The sequence below is a fragment of the Salarias fasciatus genome, chromosome 10 (assembly GCF_902148845.1).
Source record: "Salarias fasciatus chromosome 10, fSalaFa1.1, whole genome shotgun sequence".
NCBI lineage: Eukaryota > Metazoa > Chordata > Actinopteri > Blenniiformes > Blenniidae > Salarias > Salarias fasciatus.
The window spans coordinates 2,724,817-2,744,960 of record NC_043754.1 but is presented as its reverse complement, the minus strand read 5'-3'; the positions used below and the strand labels follow the sequence as shown (position 1 = coordinate 2,744,960).

Genomic DNA, 20,144 nt, shown 5'->3' with positions numbered 1-20,144 from the left:
TGAGTCACTTCCTTTGAAACATCAAGTCATTTGCTTCAGTTCTTGTTTATTGTACCTGAAGCATGGAAGGACACACCCTCCACACCCGGGACCATGCCGGCGCTCCAACAGGCCCACAGCCCTCATGTTGAACCTGCTTTGATTCAAATAAACATTCAAATACTTTTTGGTTCAATGGCAAACTTCCTTAAGCTTTGCATGTATTTTCTAACAGTCTTTTGCATCCATGGGGAATAAAACACAAAACTCTTTTTATTGCAATTTGGAATTTTCTTGTCAGTCCAGTCTGCAGCTGTCCCTCCAGCTCCACTCATTTCTTTACATTAAAGTTTATTCTATAATTACAGCCCCTGTATGTCCAGGGATGCTGGAATTTAATGTGTAACCAGTCATTTGTGAATAAGTCATTCAATATACGAGTAATTTCATCTATTGCTAAAGGTTTACAGAGTGTCAGGCTGAAGGTCGGCCCTCACACCAAGTTTGGACACACCTGATATAAACTGTCATTATGTCTGTATTGTTTGCTTTAACAAGCTTCCCCTCATGTCCTGTGAGGTTTAGTTCTCTTCCATGCAGGTTATTTAGACCAAGTCTAAAGATTGTGGATTGAAAAGACACAAAAAAAAGACAAAAGAGCAGTTTTGATTAAAAACCTCACCATGACTTTGCTTTAAAAGATTTTTGATTTATTTGTAGCCTCACATCTCTTTCACGCAGACTGAATTGAACTGGAAAGGACCTGATAAGTCGCTCTAATACAGGAATAGTTGGACTGAAAGAGAATGGATGGTTTTCTTTTGCCTGCCAACACTGCTGGAGGTCTTACTGAAGTCTGACGTGACATGTGACTCATGGAGTAATTCATCTATAGGAGTTATTTTGAAGTTATCTGGCCTGTTCCTGTTTGTTTTTATATACGTGCTGGAGGTGTGTTTTGATGTCTACTCAGCTTGCTGAAAAAATTTTAAATATACTGAAATGATTGCGACAACATCCATATTTATCCGATGCACTTGGTTCTTACCTCTTGATTGTCAGTGAATTTGCAGGCATGCTGAAACCAAATAAAGCTGTTATTTGAGTTTCTTTGTCTTTATCATTCAACTGGTAACTGATTAAAAGGCATATTTTCACTTGGCAGTTGAAATACAATTCATGTGAAACGTGATGAAAAAAGGTAAAAACCAGGAGCACGGAGTCCTCAGGTTTCATGAAAAAGAATACATTCCTTCTTTATTACCGCACAGAAACATTCACAGTTCAGTCGAAGGGCAAAACGGTGTCAGCGATGTTCGTCAGTGCACAGCACAGGTGCACAATTTTGTCCATTAGAGTTTTATCATCGGCATCCTTGGTCAGTAGATAGCCTGTAGGTAGAGGTCCGGCGAGGATTCTGTAACGCTGGCGAACACATCCGATTAAACGTTCTACATGAGCGCGAACACTGGAGAGTTTCCTGGTGTCCATGAGCTCTGCCATGGAAAGCTGCTTCCTGCCTTGAATCTCTACCTCTGCACAGGTAAGTCCAGCGCCGTCCATAACGTCAAAGCCCCTGCCAGCTAACACCACATCCCCTGGTAACAAGTCGTCTAAAATTCCACTCTCTTCAGTAATTTCTTGGTCACTTGCGCGGCCATCCCAAGCAGGTGAAACGAATGAGATGAACCCCTGAGGCGTGATCCCCATCAAAAACTTCACAGTATTGTGAGGTTTATAGTCTGACCATGTCTGTGCCTGAGCCACCAGACTGGTAGGTCTGTCGGTAAAAACCTCAAAACAATCTATGACAGCAGCAACGCGCACTCCGAAGTTGGTCCGAAACACCATGGGCATGGTCATTTGAATTTCTTCACGCGACGGCCATTTAACAAAAAAGCTGGTCTTTTTATACAGCACGTCAACGCAAAGGGCAAATGTCCTGGAGATCGTGGAAGTGGATGTATTAAATCTGTATGCCAGGTCCTGGACAGACGTGTGCAGCCGCAGCTTCATCAACACCATAAAAACCTGCTGGAATTTTGTCAGCGAGCTGCGGGCGGTGACGCTGATGTGGTCCGAGACGAGTCCGAGCACCATCATCAGTACGGCATATGTAGGCAGCCCTGTGTAAAAACGAACCTTCTCCTCATCGTCTTTCAACGATTCTTCTCCAAATTCAGCAGTTGCCAGTTTCTTTTTTAATCCCAAATTCTCTGCAGTGAGGCGGTTGATCTCATCCTGCATGCCAGTGATCGCCGTGCCAGTGAGATCGGTCTGACACTCCTGACCAGTCTCCCTCTCTTCTGGCTGCCGGATGTAGGTGTGGTCCTCCATCGGTTCACAAACATCTGTCGCACAGTCACTTGATGAGTCGTTCTGTAAAGCCACCAAACTGTCAGCACCTTCTAAATCTTTCCTCCTCTTATTGCGGCGACGAGCACGTTCCTCCCGGGCCAGGGCTCCTGGAGGCGGCGCGGGGAACTTGCTGTGGCCCAGATTCACTGATGGCAGCCAGTCAATTGTGTCTGGAGGAAACAGGTCTGACGGATGTCCTGGAGTGGAAGGATGGGGAAAAAAGACATTTTATATATATAAAATCTGTGTCACAAAACATTAAAGACTATACACATCCATACACGCTCACAGAATTCAAGTCTGAGAAAAGGTGAATTCTAATCCTTAAAATACCAAACAAGTTATATGATGCTCTGGAAGTTTATTGGGAATTCTGGGAAACATTTACTTTCGGGGTCCCCCTGCTGCTGCTGCTCTCAAGCATGCGTTGCTCGGATTCGGAATTATGTCCATGCTTCACGTGTCCGCTAGGGGCCGCGCGCAGCCCGAATTTTGTGACCGCGTATACGCATGCGCCAGAGCGCCACAAAACAAAACATGGCGGGCGCTCACTTTGAAAAGAGACTTTGTGAAGAGAACAGGCTGTTCCGCCTACAAAGACTTCCAAAGAGTGAAGAACTCATGAACGGAGAGAGCAGACTGTCTGGAGGAGGAGAAGGTCTACCCACAGAAATAAAACTAATCGCTCGGGTCACGCTCCGTCCCCGCGATTCAGAAACAAAAACGGCTGAATAAACTCTGACACGAGAGAGAACATCCTGACAATGTATGTGCTTCATTTTCAATAAATGATCTGTAATGAAAGGAGCAGATAAACAGTCTGGAGTGCCAGAAAGGCTTCTCGAGGATGCGTGCATGGAACGCCCACTGCTGAGCCCAGGATGTAGAAACCGCGTGCGCATGGGACGCTCCGAACGACGAGCCTTGAAGCAGCGCTAATCCTGAATAAAAGTCAATCCTAACTCTGGTCACCTAAAACATTTGCTATAATCTTAGCCGGTAGTCTAATAAAGTTCGGTAGCGACCACAGCGCAGAGCAGCAGGGTTCCCGCAAAAAGTCACTGACATTCTGCCCAAACGCAGCAGAAAATCATCAACTCACAACACTGATCTTACCCGATACAAAGTGCAGATCACAGACTCTCATGTTCTTTATGCTTGATTCCTGCACATCTCTTGAAATCCTCTTGAGCCAGCCATCCCGCCTTCTCTGTGACACTTCTCGAGTCTGCTCTCCTTGGTGCGTGACGAGCGCCGGTATCCGGAAGAAAGAACGACTCACATCGCGGTCTGCCCGCGTCGCACAACCAACGATCGCACAAAAGTTCACCATTGTCAGTCTCTGAAAGTGTGTTGAGTCCACACCGCCCGTGTGTGACCACACCGGAGCGTCCTCCAAGATGGCGATCGCTGCGGGAAGTGACGTAACCGTGACGTCATGCAGGAAGTACTGGAGAAATCACTGTGTGGAGTTAGCCAGCAGATGGCGCTACAGTCAAACGTTGCTCCAAAGAGGTCTGGCTGTGAAACCATCACCTGTTTGTAAATCCTGCTCAACATCATGAACGATGTACTTTTTATTTCCTCAACCAGAGACTGAATGTGTTTTACAGATCTTCGGAACATAAAGTTGTTGGGGTTTTTTTTGCATTTTTAGAAGCAAACCTTCAAATGAATTGCTCTGTGAACAGGAAATAAATGTTGGATCTGCGGCCCTTCTGAGGTGAAGGTTAAAGTCATATTCTCTGTTGACCTTCAGCTTTCTGCAAGGTCTGAACTGCTGTAGCAACTTTCCTGTTGTCTCTCTCTCTCTCTCTGTGTGTGTGTGTGTGTGTGTGTGTGTGAGAGAGAGAGAGAGAGAGAGAGAGAGAGGGTGAGGAACTTCCCAAACCGCAGAAGAAGACGCTGCAGGGAGCGAGGTGGACGGAGAAGAGGAGGAAGATAATTCCACCTGCCAACAAGAAATGCATCTGTAACGCTGCAGCTCAGCCACTGACATGAAAACTTGAGGAGTCTGAAGGAAAAAGTCCAAAGTTCAACAATTGAGCACAAAACACACACACACACACACACACACACACACACACACACACACACACACACAGCTGACCTGGGGACTTGTGTATCAGTGACTGACCTCTGGTCCAGGTTGATCCAGCGACTCTCCACCTGCTTCTCTGCCCATCAGTTCTTCTCTTCTGCCATTGAGGTGATGCTCCTTCCCTGTTCTCATGAAGACACCAAATGGCAACATACACAGCGGTGTGTGTGTGTGTTTCAAGGCAATTGTTGTAACAACTCACCTGCTCAGAGTTCAGCTTGAATCAAAAAGTATTGAAAATGAAAAAGAAAGTGAAATCAGTGATGTGAGAAGGATCATCAGGAAGCTGCTTCTCCTCACACGTAAAAAGGTGAATACGAAACGTACCTGTGGTAACCAACCTCCTGTTCCCAGATAACTAACTTCCTGTTCCCAGATAACTAACTTCCTGTTCCCAGATAACTAACTTCCTGTTCCCAGATAACTAACTTCCTGTTCCCAGATAACGAACCTCCTGTGTTCTCAGTAATGTGAAATATAAAAACTCCTTTGCTCAAAATGTTTTAGGTTTAATTTTTCATTCTCAATTCTCTCAGTCTGAGTCAGAGTCATTCAGAGATGATGGGAAATAAAACCAGCCTGGTCCTGAGCAGACCTGGGGGGACGGCTGGGTGCCTGAGCTGCAGGGTCTTTTGTTATCTGGACCGCCGTCGTCGTCGTCGTCCCACCTGGGTCTCTTGGGACTGAACCAAGACTCTGGACCCTCCTCGTGTCTCCACTCGGCCCTTGGACCTTGGCCTCGATCAGCTTGGTGCAGGTCCTGTTCAGGAGGCTCCTGAGGCTGAGCGGTGACCGGGGGACTGGGAGAAGGAGGGAAGCCTCCGGGTTCCTCCTCCTCTTCCTCAGCTATGGTTTCAAAACCAGAATCCCCTCCTTCCTCCTGCGGCTCGATGTCCTGAAGAGGCGGAAGCATGAAGCCGTCCTCGACCTCTGCCTCGTCCAGGATGACGATGAAGACCTCATTTCCTCCAGGGTTCTCGATGAAGAACTGAAAGGCCTCCCCTGCAGCAGAGGAAGTTTTAGGAACATTAAAGAACAGTTCAGTTTAAGGCTTCATGATTAAAACACAGTCACCTGCTGCAGAGATCCTGCCTGTCTGTGTGTTTTCACACCTCCTGCGCATCCAGTCTCCCAAACACAAACCTTTGGCAGATTTTAGATTAAACCCCGACTCCACTTATTTTATAACATCCCAGCTTTTGGAACATCGAACTCACCCAAATACCAAGAAAACAACGTTTTCAAATATAGATATCAAACTGAACTGAATTTATCACATATAGGAGCACAAAACAAAAAAATAGTTCTACAAGTGTGATTCTGTCAATTCTGACACTTTGATCCATGATACTGGAAATGTAAGGAAGAGAAATCCTCATCTGAGTTACGGAGTGGGTGAGATGTTGAGTGAATAGAAAAGGTTTGCTTCCTACCGGCAGGCGGGTCTCCTCTCTGCTGCCCCGGCCCTCCGTGGAAGTCCATCTCTCCAGAGCTTCAGGTTTCTGATTCACAGAAATCGGATGTGCAGTAGATTAAAAACGGCGATCTGAAGTGTGCTTTCCAAGAGTTTCCCTAACTTTTACCGCCACGGTTGATCAAATTTCCGGGTGCAGAAAGGTGAATCTAAAAGATGCTCCTTTATAACGCTCAACCTCCTGTTACCATGACAACCATGCAACTTCTCCAAAAACATTTTACTCACAGTCACAATAAGATGTTAATTTCTGAAAACCTTGTATTAGTGTGTCAGTGGCATTAACAGTAGTCATACCAGTGTAAACAAAACACAGAAGCTGTATTGAAGTAAAAAATAAATTTCCTACTTCGATAAAAATAAAACATATATACAGCAGCAAAAAGCATTCATTGTTTCAACCTTTATACTAAGACAGCAGAATTAAATGGAATAAATTAAATTACTTTGTTGCAGGCCTGTTCAGTTCAGTATTGTAAAAGAAAAACAAACAAAAAAAAAAACTTCACTTGCTCTTCAAGGAGTAGCCGTTGTCCAGGCAGTTACCTTGAGTGGGTGTGGCGCAATGCAGTACTCATCCACGGTGGGGGGGGAGAGGAGTGGCCGGATGGAGTGGATGCAGGATGCAGGTGGAGGGTGAAGTCCTGCAGGTGCTGTGGTGCGATCCACTTATCCAGCGTCGCCAGAGGAACTCTGAGCTCTATCTGGAGCAGGATCATCGTTTCCTGGAGTCAGTCACACAGACAGCAGTGCAGATTCTTTACCTTTCTCCTCACACACACACACACACACACACACACACACACACACACACACACACACACACACACACACACACACACACACACACACACACACACACACGCACAGTCTCGTATTTCTATCCTTGTGGGGACCTTCCATTGACTCCCATTCATGTCTAGCCCCTAACCCTGACCCTTACCCTAACCCTAACCCACACCACAACAAAGCCTAACCCTAAAGAAATGTTTTTGCACTTTTACTTTTTCAGTAACAACAACATGGTCAAGAAAACACTGTTTCTCCTACTTAGGACCGGAAAAAGGTCCCCACAAGGCACGTCGTTCCACGTTTTGCTATCCTTGTGGGGACATTTGGCCCCAACAAGGATAGAAATACGAGAACACACACACACACACACCAGTTAGGTGCAGCGATCAGAGCTCCAGTCACACCTGCAGCGCTCAACCTGGAGCTGCACACACACCTCTCACAACTCTGCAGGAAAATCACTAAAAGAACATTCCTCTTACAAAATAAATACATTTAAACATAAATAAGTATCAACATTTTACCCATTGATGTATTTTCAAACACATTATAAGAAACTGAACATGCACATTTAAATCACTGTTTAAATCTCTTCTTTAACTTCTTTAGTCTGTTTAGTTACATATTTGGATATCTATTAATTTTTACACCACAATTAAGACTAGTAATAGTATCAGTATAGATGGTTGTATTAGTATTAGTTTTAAAGGTCTGGGGCCTTCTGATCTTACAGATTTAACTTTATGTTATGAACCATCGAGAACCTTCAGGTCTTCTGGCATCAGACCTGTAATCATTCCCACCGTTAAAGCAAAAACCGGCGGTGAGGCTGATTTCCATCAGACTCTGTTTCTGGACCAGTCTGCACCACAGGGTTTCATTATACTTGGTTTTATATTAACGCTTCATTATTTTATTTAGGAATTGTCTTCGTTTTGTGAAAATATAAACATTTAGATCACGTATACTCTGAAAACATTTCATGCATGACATTTATAATTGCATACAGTCTGTTTCGGTGTAATTTTGTCTGTTTATGGCAATAAGAGCCTTTAAGCTCATCCTGCTCAGAGAACCATCAGAAGGTCTGACTTTGGTCTTTTAAAACATTTGTCCTGCACTAAACCGTCATTTTGAACAGAAATCACCTCTTCTCTTAGATCTAAACCCTCTGAAACACTGTTATGATCACGGGACAGAAACTTCACTCCTGAGTTGCGTCGAAGCAAATCTTTTATTCCACATCACAAACACAACATGATGAACTTAAATAACGTGAATGGAAACGAAACACAAACTTTGGCATGAACACAAAAAAATGGCACGTGAAAGAGCAACGTGATCAGTAGCACATCTCATATATATTCAGATTTATATATAAATAGAAATTCCATCAACGACTGACTTTGTGTGATAAAGCACATTTTCCTCATATCCCTCCTGCGCAGCGCCCCGTCTTTGGGATATTTCACACAGAAGAACATCCAGTGACAGCATCCAGCGTCGGTCCTCATTCAGCATCATATAAATATATCTCTACCTCTGTGACAAAGTGAAACCATGAACACACGTCCGCAAATAAATAAATAATAATATAAAGGATAAAAAGAAAATGATGGTACGCACAATAAGGAAATAATGGCCAAAGGAAGATTGAAAAGCAAAACAAAATTCAAAATAAAGAAACAAAGTGAACAACTTAAAGAGATCAACCCAGGAAAAATAAAGTTTGGGCAGGTTTTTCTTTCCAGATATGCTCAGTGTTTGTCTTCCTGTATTTGGTTGGAGTTGTAGGTCCTATGAACTGTGGCTCACACTATTTGTCTCTTTGGGTCTTACACATGGAAGAGCTTTGCCCTTTACACTTTCTCAATAATCTTTGTAAATCATCCACATCACATCAGTTCCATTTTGAAGTTTTGCTCTTTTTTTTCTTTTTCTTTTTTTTTTTTTTTTACACTGAACATTTACTGTTTTTGTTTTAAATGTGCAGCAGACGCTGCAGACGACGGATTTGCTCCTTTTCTCCTCACGTCCATGAGGAGAGCGGAGCAGCAAGTGCTACGACATTTCCTTTCCCTGTCTGAACTCGCAGTTTCATCTCATCCCGGCCGTGGAGCCCAGGCCGGCCTCGTCCCTCCACAGGAAGTCCTGCCGCTCGGCCCGGCCCAGGCCGCCGCCCTCCGCCGGGTTGTGCCGGTACCCGGGCCGGCCGTCCACGCACAGGGACAGCCGCGGCGCGCTGTTGCTGATCTTGAAGAGGCCGCTGGGCCCCAGGAAGGCGTCCCTCTCGCTCCCTCCCAGGTTGTTGACCGTCTCCAGGTCGTTGTAGACCGCCATGTCGCTCAGCTGCTTCCTCCCCTGCAGCCTCCTCCTCCTCCTCAGGAGGACGATGCCCGCCACCAGAACCAGCACCAGGACGGCCAGGATGCAGGAGACGGTGAGCGTGGCGGCGGAGGAGGGCTGCGAGGTCTGGCGCAGGGCGGGCTTGAAGCTGGGCTGGAGCGTGAACTCGCAGCTGGGGCCCATGAAGCCCTTGGGGCACTGGCACACCGGCCCGGTGAAGTGGGTGAAGCAGGTGCCGCCGTTCTGGCAGGGGCGGGCGCCGCAGGCGTCGGAGCGCACGCTGCAGTTCTTGCCGGTGTAGCCCAGCGTGCAGGAGCAGGTGTAGTCGTTCACGCCGTCCTGGCAGGTGCCTGCGTTCTGGCACGGGCTGGAGGCGCAGTCGTCCACGTTGACCTGACAGTTGGCGCCGGTGAAGCCCGGCTGACAGCGGCACAGGATGCTCTGGCCCAGATCCAGACAGTCGCCGCCTGCAGAGGGAGAGAAATGTTAATCAGACTGCTCGGTCTGCAGGAGAGCTGACGCTCAGTTTGACCCCACTCCTCCCCGAGGCGCCATGTTTCTGACGCTTCAGCACATCGGCGTGATGAATGAACCATAAGCAGCCTGATGACGACCCATCATGGTGTCAGTTCGCGGTCTGGCCAGCAGGTGTCTCACCGTTCAGACAGGGCCGGTTGCTGCAGCGGTCCAGCTTCTTCTCGCAGTTGGAGCCGGTGTAGCTGGGGGGGCACCTGCAGGTGTAGCCCCCGGTCAGCGTCTCCACGCAGGTGCCTCCGTTGAAGCAGGGGCCGTCCGCACACGTCATGGCGATGATCTCGCAGTTCTTGCCGTAGAAGCCCTGCGGGCAGGTGCAGGAGTAGTCGTTCTCCAGATCCTGGAAGGAGGAGGAGGAGGAACCGTCAGGTTAGAGGTGAAATCTCAGGTTCACTTCCTCAACAGGAGCCGCTGCAGCTTCCAGTCTGTCCTCTCAGGACTGCAGCGTTGTTAGGTGGCCTGGTAGTTTCATTTAACTCCAATGTTACAATTTCATTCACCAGTGATTTTACACTGACAGCAGACTTGATCCAAGAGTGTCTCACTGCGCCCTCTTGTGGTGAAATCTGGTATTCCAATACAATTTAGTCACTTCTGAGTATTTTTGGTCATTTGTTCTTCTGTAAATGTTAAAAAAATGAGTGCCTTTATACTTTGTTAAAGCAAAGATAAAGGGAACTGTATTTCTTTTTCTATGACATGATTATGTAGGGATCCTGTAAAACTTCTGTTCCTCCAGTCACTCATGTTCATCGTATCTTCTCACTTCTTGCAGCACACCTTCTACCCTGAACACACTTCGTCTGGCTGTTCACTCACGTTGCAGCTGCCTCCGTTCTTGCAGGGGTTGCTGTCGCACTCGTTGGTCTCCAGCTCGCAGTTGGTGCCGCCGAAGCCGGGCCTGCAGGTGCAGGTGTAGCTGCCCTGGCCCGTGTTGGTGCAGGTGGCCCCGTTGGCGCAGGGCTTGTGGTTGGTGCAGTAGTTGAGGTCCTGGTCGCAGAAGAGGCCCCCCCAGCCCTCCTGACAGTTGCACTGCCACGGCTGGCTGCACGTCCCGTGGAGGCAGCCCGGGTAGCGGACGCACTCGCTGCAGGAGGGGCCCTGCCAGCCCATACGGCACGTACAGCCCCCCGGGGCCTCGCAGTAGCCGTGCTTCTCGCTGCAGTCCGCCGAGCAGATGGCTGGAGGGGGGAGGGAGGAGGGTGGGGGTTACAATGGGTACGCCTTCTTATACATCTCATACACACACACACACACTCGCGTGCGTACAGGGCCCCCTGTCTGACCCCATCCCTGCTCCAGACTTCACTGTTGGTTAAGTATTAACCCAAGCAGCTGGTAGGCACACCGCCGGGGAGGAACGCTTTCTTTTATCTCCTCCCCATTACACACACACACACACACACACACACACACACACACACACACACACACACACCTTGAAAAATGTGTATGAGAGACAGGGGTCGCAGCTTTTTCTCTCATTGTAACAGAACAAAGGACAGATGGAGCATCACCGACTGTCTACAGCGCCACACCGCAGGAAGTCCCCACATAAAAGAAAAACTCTGAAAGATTCCTGCTCAGCGTCTGTACAGGAGATCAGATATCAATCAAACTCACAAAGGGGGAGAAAAACAGGCCCTATCCGTGCCTTTACTAAGCTGGAGCAACACCGGTCAAATTTCTTAACTGTGGGACGAACAAAACGTTTCTTTGCATTATATTTTACTGGATGACATTCATATTTAGTGTCTTCTCCTCTTGAGTTTGTGTTATCTTAATTTCACAAATCACAACACAGTCACAACATACAGACTCAGGTTAAAAAAGTTTTTAAAAATTATTAGCCATTATGTTTTTGGGTATATCTTAATTGTTTCTTCTTAATATTAATTCTGTATATTTAATTTCTGTAAACCAAAGAATAGTCTGTTTTTTTCTGTATTACAAAGTCTGTAACTTGATTACTTTAGTGCAATGACTTAATTTGTAATTCACTATCTTCATTTTTAAAAAATAGAAAAAATTGATGTTTATCTTTTAAAAAATGTTGCGAAATGTTTTTACTTCTTAGGAAATAAGAAATATTTTAAAATTGTGTGTATTCATTTATTCATTCATTCATTTTTATATTGGAGTGTTGATTAATTTACATTTATTAAGTAAATGTTGTCTTTATTATTGTCTTCATGGTAAAATAAATGAGTGGGTTGCTTGTGGTGACTTTAGAATACAGTAATGTTACACGATTGATAAACCACATTAACGTTGTATGACAGCAGAAGGCCATTATAAGTTTATCGCTGGAGACCTGCGTTGCGCAGAGGCCTCAGGGGCCAGACACCACATGTTGAGCCACACTCACGTTCAGAGCAGTAGTTTCCCTTCCAGCCCTCCAGGCAGATGCGGTTTCCCTCCTCGTCGCAGGTGTAGTGTCCCAGCGTGTCGTCCCGCGGCCGGCAGTAGTCCGCGCATCCGTCTCCGAAGTAGTACTCGTCGCAGAAGACGTGGTAGGAGTAGCGCAGCTCGCTCTGCTCGCCGAAGTGCACGTCCTGGGACCAGTCCTCCCCGATGGCCAGCCTCCTCCGGGTCGCCAGGCGGCTCACCAGGTTGTTCTGGTTGTCTGCAGATCGAAGGGGAAAAAAAGTTTTGAAACAAACAAAACGCATCTCAGGCAGATCAAGTGTAAACTATTTTTTTAAGCAGATCACTGGAGGTCTAATAAAGACGCGGTACAAACAACCAACCTGTGTATTCAGTGGGAGACTCTGCGTTCCAAGCTTCAATGATCAACGAAAAAGTTCCCTGCGACACGAAAAAGGCGCGTCAGTTTTACGCACGAACACTGGTAAAACTGGAGGAGAAGCGCAGTGGTTCATCCGGTTGCGCTTACCGGCCACTTGAAGTGGAAAGGCACCCTGATGGGCGCGCTGCTCGAGATGGAGGTGTGGTCGGCCCTGATCACGTTCGTGTGTCCGGTTCCGAAGGTGCATGGCGGCTCCGCGGAGATCACGTCCTCCGGGTGCTTCAGGCAGATCCTGAAGAAGATGTGGCAGTCCCTGTGTCTCCTGCAGATGCGCTGCGCTGTGTGGAATGAATGAATCTTCAGCTCGAACACTCCGGATGAAAACACCTGCAAAGACAGAAGAAGTTATGTCTCACAACAAAATGCACAAAGACAGCTTTTAGAGTTAGTTTGGCTCAAGCAGAGGTCAACTTACTACATGGACTAAGGCCAAAGCCAGAAGATATCTCAAGTATAGATGCGCCATTTCTTCTGAAAGTTTGTTGTCCGGTTCTAAGTGAATGTCCTCATTCGCCGTGCGCAATAGTATTCCTTAAAAAAAGATTGTGTCAAAACGCGGAAAAACTCTTAAAAAAAAGTCACTGAGCTGACTATTATCCTTCTATCGCCTCTGTAATCCTCCCGGTGCTCCTGTCCTCCGTGCTATCCTTGGCGCACTCCGGCTTGTTTGGGTTCTGGTGCGTAAAGGCGCACGCCGGTTTTATCCCCTCCGATGCGGCGCGTCACGAGCAGAGAGGCGGAGCCGCGGCAGACCTCAGGGGAGCCCGCCTGCCCGCCGGCCTGCCTGGGGATTTAGACAACCCACATTACATCTGGACAAACTAGTCAGGGATACGCATATGGAGAGGCAGATATGTTTCATGACTCTTAATCAGCCAGAAAAAAAATAAATGCTAATTAATGGTGATGATGATGAGTCTGAGAAATAAACAGAAAGATTCAACGTGAAAGGCTGATACAGGTTTAACAGCGAGGAATATAACGTTTTACAAAAACTAATGAGTTAGTTCAACTTTGCTTTATTTGTTCAAGGGGAATGTGACACGAAATCAAAATATATTTAATAAAAAACGTTGCTGTTTTACTCAGGTTAGTGGAGGAGCATGTCTTAACAGTCCAGACCTCGTGCGCCTCATCCACCACTTCTGAAAGTTTCACAGCCTTGGCTCATTCTGTGGAAAGTTCTTCACTTTTTCCAAACAAGTAAGTTCAGATGAGAAGGAAGCGGGAGAGAATTGTTCTTTCTTTCTTTCTTTCTTTCTTTCTTTCTTTCTTTCTTTCTCCTTACATCCAACATTATAATTGCTCTGGCGCGTGTGAGGTGACAAATGGGCGGGTCCCGGATGAATCCTCATTGTGCGTCTAACAGCTACCCAGTGTGTGTGTGTGTGTGTGTGTGTGTGTGTGTGTGTGTGTGTGTGTGTGTGTGTGTGTGTGTGTGTGTGTGTGTCTTGGGGGATTGCTCCTGAAGGCTTTGGACTATATCATGTTGCCTTTGTCTGGACCTCATGTGAACAGCTGTATGGTAATCAACGGCACATGGTCGCTCCAAACCCCGCTATTGTCTCCCCTAAGCGTCTAGTCGCGCGCGCACACACGCACGCACGCACGTACACACACAGCCCCTTATTGATTTAGGAGGCGCTGTGCTCGGCTGTCGGCTTCAGCACCTGTCGCTGGCAGTGATGTGATGGAGGCGAAACAAACACACCTCAGCTTCTGTTTCACTAATCCGACCCTGTTCTGCACGTTTCACCAACTTCACAGGAAAAAACAGTTTTTAGGTTTAGGTTTTAATTCAGACCCATTTAATCAATGCACGATCCAGGGTGATGTGAGAAATGAAAACTGGAAAATGACTAAATGTCTCCAGAAACCGTGGAGAAAGTGAAATGAGCTCTGCTGTTTATTAATGTTAAATTATTATGCAGACTGGCATGTGTGTGCATGCGCGTGGGGGTGGATGCGGGCGGATGCTGGTGGATGGGGTGGACTGGGGTGGACTGGGGGGGGGTGGATGGGGGGTATCCTATTCATATTGAAATGAGGAAGCGGGGGACGCGTGCCTGAAGTGCCCCCTTGTATATCCTGGCACGCTTCCCTGTGAGGAACAAGCAGAACAATACAGGAGGAAACAAACACCGAGGAGGTGAGGGAAAGATGAAATGTTGTGAAATACTATGTTGCAGCTTTGGAAAAAGTTTTCATGACAATAGAGTCTCCTCAGGTCCGAGCTGTGGCTTTAATACTGAAATTACAGAGGAATATCAGGCAGGTCCCCAGACAGAGGGTCTGCTTTTAACCATTAAATGGTCCAAATAGAAGCAGAAGGAAACTGTACAGATATATTTTAGGCTGCAAAGTCGTTTACTGGTTGTTATTAGAGACAAATAAAACATTATCTATATGTCTTCAGGGTTGTAAAACTCTTTTAAAACCACTGGCCACATAGAGCCCTGGACTACAGCGAGGTCCATCAGTTAAAGAACCCTCTGAATCTTTTTTTTTTTCTGTCAACTCCACACGTTTCTTGTTATTTCAGTTCAACAAAGTGTCATAAAACGATTGAAAAGGATTACACTCAATTTAGTTTCTGTCTTCCACCTTGACCCAGTCGACTTATAAAGTAAAATAAGCATCTTTTATATGATAAAATGTGAGAAAACAAGTTCTGCATCTGCAGCATCTTGCAGCCTCCGAGCATGTTGGTTTTGATGGTGTTGGAGCAAACTGAGGTGAGGGAGCGATCTCTCACTGCTGCAGCACTCATTAAAATCTCCTGCACATAAACAGAAACACAGAAAACGCCCCTCTTTTTTAAAATTTCAAGTCAATATTCAGTCATTTTTACACTTCAGAAAGTGTGATTATTAGTGAACCACATCCAGTATTGATCATCAGGTTTATTAAAACAGTCCTTTTGTTTTTTCAGCATCTTTTTTCAGTTTACTGTGCACCCATGAACTGTCTATGAGACTGGATGGAGTTCAGCTACATGGAGCTGTGGGGCTGATTCCAGTTAATCCTTCAGAAAACACTCTCTGAAATGTTTTAAATAAAGGATTTCAGCCAAATAATGTTATTCAGGGAAAATTTAAGAATTTTTATTAATTTCTTTTTTTTACTTTCAATCATTTGTGACTTACAAACCACAATAGTAAGCAAAAGTAATCTATTCAAAAATACGTAATTGAAAAACTGCATAATAATGTATATGTTACTACAACTCCAGATGCTTCCCCTCTGTTTTAGGGACAAGAAGTGCGAGTGCGTTCCGAATATTCCATTAAATCATTTGAAATCTTCTCTGCGTTTGTCTTCAGACCCACGATTTCTGCAGGACAGATTACCTCTCAGCCAGAATCAGCGACCGACCAATAAGAGACTCAGGAAACAGAGAAAGCTTCATTGAATAAACCAGATGGAGATGTCGCTTCTATTAAAAACATGAAGTTCCTGATTTCTTATTTTTCTCCTCTTTGGGGAGGGTCATTGATCAGACTGGAAAAGCTGCTCTGGAGGACAGACTGTAGTCATCAGGAGGGAAGTTTGACTCTTATTGTGAGCTGGGGCCTGCAGATGAGTTTTTAGAGGAGAGGAGAAACAAACCTGCAATGGAGAATGTGCACTGAATAAAGTCCAAACCTACAGCAGCTCAACTAAGAAAATGGTGCCGCGAGATCTGAATCGGGGAACTTTAAACCTGATCAAATATGAGTGTGTACAGCCTGAAACCAGGAGCTGGATCGACAGCAAAGCTCTGTCTCCCATTCCACTTTGGAAAATCTAAGAACCCCGAGTGTAATCGAGCCCGGTAGAGGACTGGTTTGACTTTTAGAGTTTATTCTGTTTTTATAGACAGACAATGCTTGAGCTGTTCAGATGTGATGAATCAAGTTATTGACTCAGTTCCCCCTGCTTTACAGCTGGAATTTTTAAGAATAGACGAAAAAAGAAAGCAGTTGTTGGAAGTTGAGAAGTTAAGGAGTCAGCATCTTCTTTTTTTCTGGACAGATCAAGTTTTAAAAAGCTTCGTTTCTCATCTTTTTACTGTCACATCCAATGGTTTGTGTGCTGTAACATTTTGACACTTGTAACTGTGACCATGACTCGTGTGTGTGTGTGTGTGTGTGTGTGTGTGTGTGTGTGTGTGTGTACGAGTCACACATGCTCCCATATATCATATTTCCATCCTACACGCCTCGTGTCACACGTCCGACCCGCAGATCGTCTCCTATTCCTGTGGGGATACAGAGCAGCTCGCCCTGTGTGCACGGTGGTTATCTCCAGCATCTCTGTGGATCAGGAGGAGGAGGAGGAAGAGGAGGAGGAGGAGGAGGAGGAGGAGGAGGAGGAGGAGGATGTCGGCGTCTTTGTGTCAGAGGAGCAGATGGACAGTGCTACCTCTCTGCTGTATACGTTGCAGGAGTGTGACATGAGCGTGCCACGGGGCATGGGAACCATAGAGGAGTCATGTCGCAGCCCCCCTACACCCCCCCCCCCCCCACACACACACACACACACACACACACACCCCCCACCACCAGCACCAGCACCACCCCGGCTCCACCGTCCCTCCCCGGACCTCCCATTAGTTGGAGTGGCCGGCATCTGGCTCACACATCCAGCCCCTGCGGCAGCTTGGAGGTCCGTCTCCCCGAGGACACTGGGAGAAAGACGCTGCCTCTGACCCCAGCGGGCCCTCGGGGCCCTCGGGGCCCTCGGGGGGGAAAGTCGGCCTGCTGTGGCCACTTCTGCAGCAGCACCGGGCCGGCTGTCTGCCCCCACACAAAGCAGGGTGGAGCGACTGTCTGGAGGCTGCCGGCCCGGGTGTGTGTGTGTGTGTGTGTGTGTGTGTGTGTGTGTGTGTGTGTGTGTGTGTGTGTGTGTGTGTGTGTGTGTGTGTGTGCTCATGCGCTCATGCGGTCTCTAACTCATGCATGTCATTCAGCTGATTGATCGATCTCATTATGATGCTGCATGCTGAAGCACTGCTGGGTACCGACACACACACACACACACACACACACACACACACACACACACACACTGAGGATATTTACGGGTGGAGATAAAAGCCCTGACGTGCATTATGAGTCAAATCAGTGTGTAACAATGATTGTGGCAGATATACTGTACTTCCTGACTCTTCTTCACTCCCCTGAGTTACAGACCATCAAATCAAACTATTTGCGTCTCATTTCTTCCCGTCTGGGCCCGGTGAACGCTCCGCACGCCATAACTCCTGAGCCATTGTTTCCTTCAACACCTCGCCCATGCAGGCAGTTTGGTCTTACAGTCTGTACAGTCTGCAGAGAAGAACCGAAGAACTGAGCGGGAAGATTAAAAGTCACTGTTTTCAGTTAAAAGATTTCAGTACTTTCATTTGTATGTGTTTTATCATAAAAAAGAAAACATATGCAGTGAAGTATTTTATATTTTTTTCTACAGAAAATTGTTCGAAAGTAAAAGTGAGATATAGTTTCTCTTCTTACCAAGATAACGATATGTAACACAGCATATTTTTTTTCTCAGACAAAAAAGCCAATGAGACGTTCTTAAAAATATCTCATTTATTTTTTCACAATAACTGTTTTATTTAAGCAGAATTTTAAAACTACAGTTCAATTATAACTCCAGCATGTCCTCCTTATGTGTAAAAGTATGAAGTCCACAAGAGATTTAGACCACAGTCTTTACTAAACTAAATAGATTTTAATTATTACATCTATGTGATTACTATTCAAATACAGAAAATATATTGTCTACATCTAGAACTCTTTAGTTTGCATCAAAGCAATTCTTTAGTTTTCCTTTTTTATTACTTGCACTGATCCAGAAGTTGTTCTAGATCATCCCCATAATGTAACAAATTTCTGCCGTCTGCAAATGAGACTGTATTATTAATGCACAGAATAGCAGAGGTCCCAAACCAGAGCCTTGTGGAACTCCACACTCATCATCAGGATCTCTGATTCTACACTGTTGGTTTTCATATTGAGTTGTGGTCTGAAAGTTGTGATGTGAAAATCAAATTGCTGGACGGATCGACGCGGAACGAGTCTTCAGACATGAAACAACACACAGCCTCCATTCAGCGAGTCTGCCTTCAGACTTATGGAATGGAGGAGAGAAGCATTTCTTCAGATGGCTCCCCATGACTTTTATCACCTGACTTTCCTCCAGCTCAGTGTTTTCTTACTGGAGGGGTGCAGCACTCCTTCTGATCACTGCATCACAGTCTAAACAAGATAAAACCCTTATTTAACTTCTCCAATTTGCATGTGGTGTCCTTCATGGAGTTAAGTTACTGTCAAACTGAAAGAGCAGCCTGCAGGTTTAGTTTGGATCCCAGTGCGTTCACACTGAATCATTCACTTCAGCAGCAGCTCGTCTGCTGAATCAGATCACACACATATACCTTCGCTCATTCCCATAAGATGCAATGAGAAAATGAGAAGCAGTGTAATTGGATGATTACCAAAACTGCTGTGCATGTGATATCATGAAAAGGTTTTAGGGTTTTTTTGCACATTAGAAGTGAGTCACTGCTAGAATCCTTTAGTATACATGGCAGCACAAAGAAGGATGCTCTTCTTATTATTTATTATGCTGGTTCTCTAAGAGAAATGCTGCGCCTGAGCATATGGAACAAACAAATCTGTGTCTGCGAGTCACTGATCGAGTCACAAATCCTCCCGAAAACAAAGAAGACGAGGAGGTAAATAAAGCGGAGCGCTCCGGCTCAGCGGCAGATGCATAATTACTCCTTTGTAGGGACACAAAAAGGAGCCTGGATAATTATTTAATCCCATCCGAGCTGCCTTCCTTCATATCCCCACCTTCCCCGGGCCGGGTCCTGCAGCGGCCCCGTGGCAGATGGGAGATGAAAGAGGGGGGCGAGAACAGGTGGGGGTGAAAACTGAAGAAAAGGAAAAGGGCACAGGGGTCAGCCGGGGCAGTGGGAAGGGGGAGGAAACGTACATATAGACTCGCACTGGGACAGATCGATGGATCGATTTTTTCCACTTCGCATTGTGTCTCTTTGAATTCACGGCTTCCCTCCAGATGTCGACCAACTTTATCCAAAACTCACAGAAATAGAAAACTGGGGCAAATATAATGACTGTGCATGTTTTCTACTTCTACTTCCAGTTTTAAATGTGCTGCTTTCCTCTTGCAGTATCTGTTTACAGACTTGTTCGCCTGTTCTGTTTCCAGCTTGTATTCGTTCTGCACTCGCAGCGCCACATCGGGACAGAGAAGTGCAGCGTATGAAGGCATTTATGAAGTGAATAGAAAGAGGTGCAGATCTAGTGTAAATATTCACCCTCTGAGTAACACGAACAAAGTGGCGCTTCCCTGTGAAGAGAGCCGGTGGGGGGGGGTCCCAGCCAGCAGAATACAGTTTTATGGGCCCTCGGAGTGAATAATAGCTTTTCACTGAGGCTTAAGTCTCAGGTTGAAGGGCCCCCGTAAAGAAGCGAAGGTAAAAGGCCCCCCCCCACACACAATGTGAATACAGCTGCCTATTGAGGGACCCTGCAGGCCCCCCCTCCCCCCAGCCAGACACAATGCTGCTGCCCCCTGCCTTTCAGCAACGGAGGAAACCCCAGCAGATTGTTGAGCTCCTGCTGGATTCCCCCCCCCCCCCCCCCCCCCCCCCCCGCGCCTCCCCCCGGCCTCCCCCCGCCTCCCCCCGGCCTCCTCCGCCTCCCCCCGCCTCCCCCCGGCCTCCTCCGCCTGCTGCG

The 20,144-nt window shown here is 46.5% G+C and overlaps 2 protein-coding genes across 2 annotated transcripts; both read right to left on the bottom strand.

Moving 5' to 3' along the window:
- Nucleotides 1-1,147: 1,147 nt before the first annotated feature.
- LOC115395600 (uncharacterized) lies at nt 1,148-3,736 on the bottom strand. The gene is made up of 2 exons (XM_030101211.1): nt 3,454-3,736; nt 1,148-2,534 (listed from the first exon to the last, which is right to left on the bottom strand). Exons 1-2 carry the CDS (start codon nt 3,668-3,670, stop codon nt 1,264-1,266), a joined length of 1,488 nt encoding a protein of 495 aa, XP_029957071.1. The 5' UTR covers nt 3,671-3,736; the 3' UTR covers nt 1,148-1,263.
- A 4,255-nt stretch (nt 3,737-7,991) lies between these two features.
- dlb (deltaB) lies at nt 7,992-12,943 on the bottom strand. The gene is made up of 7 exons (XM_030101210.1): nt 12,809-12,943; nt 12,481-12,720; nt 12,335-12,392; nt 11,953-12,210; nt 10,404-10,765; nt 9,708-9,924; nt 7,992-9,517 (listed from the first exon to the last, which is right to left on the bottom strand). The coding sequence occupies exons 1-7, from the start codon at nt 12,857-12,859 to the stop codon at nt 8,802-8,804; spliced, it is 1,902 nt and encodes a 633-aa protein (XP_029957070.1). The 5' UTR covers nt 12,860-12,943; the 3' UTR covers nt 7,992-8,801.
- Between the last annotated feature and the right edge of the window lie 7,201 nt (nt 12,944-20,144).

Excerpts from the sequence above, each read along its gene's own strand:
- LOC115395600 (XM_030101211.1), bottom strand. The coding sequence starts at position 3,670 with ATGGTGAACTTTTGTGCGATCGTTGGTTGTGCGACGCGGGCAGACCGC. Across the intron at positions 2,535-3,453 it reads TGATCTGCACTTTGTATCGG|GACATCCGTCAGACCTGTTT; the intron begins GTAAGATCAGTG and ends CTTCCACTCCAG.
- dlb (XM_030101210.1), bottom strand. The coding sequence starts at position 12,859 with ATGGCGCATCTATACTTGAGATATCTTCTGGCTTTGGCCTTAGTCCAT. Across the intron at positions 12,393-12,480 it reads CTTTCCACTTCAAGTGGCCG|GGAACTTTTTCGTTGATCAT; the intron begins GTAAGCGCAACC and ends TTCGTGTCGCAG. Across the intron at positions 9,925-10,403 it reads AGAACGGAGGCAGCTGCAAC|GATCTGGAGAACGACTACTC; the intron begins GTGAGTGAACAG and ends TCCTCCTTCCAG.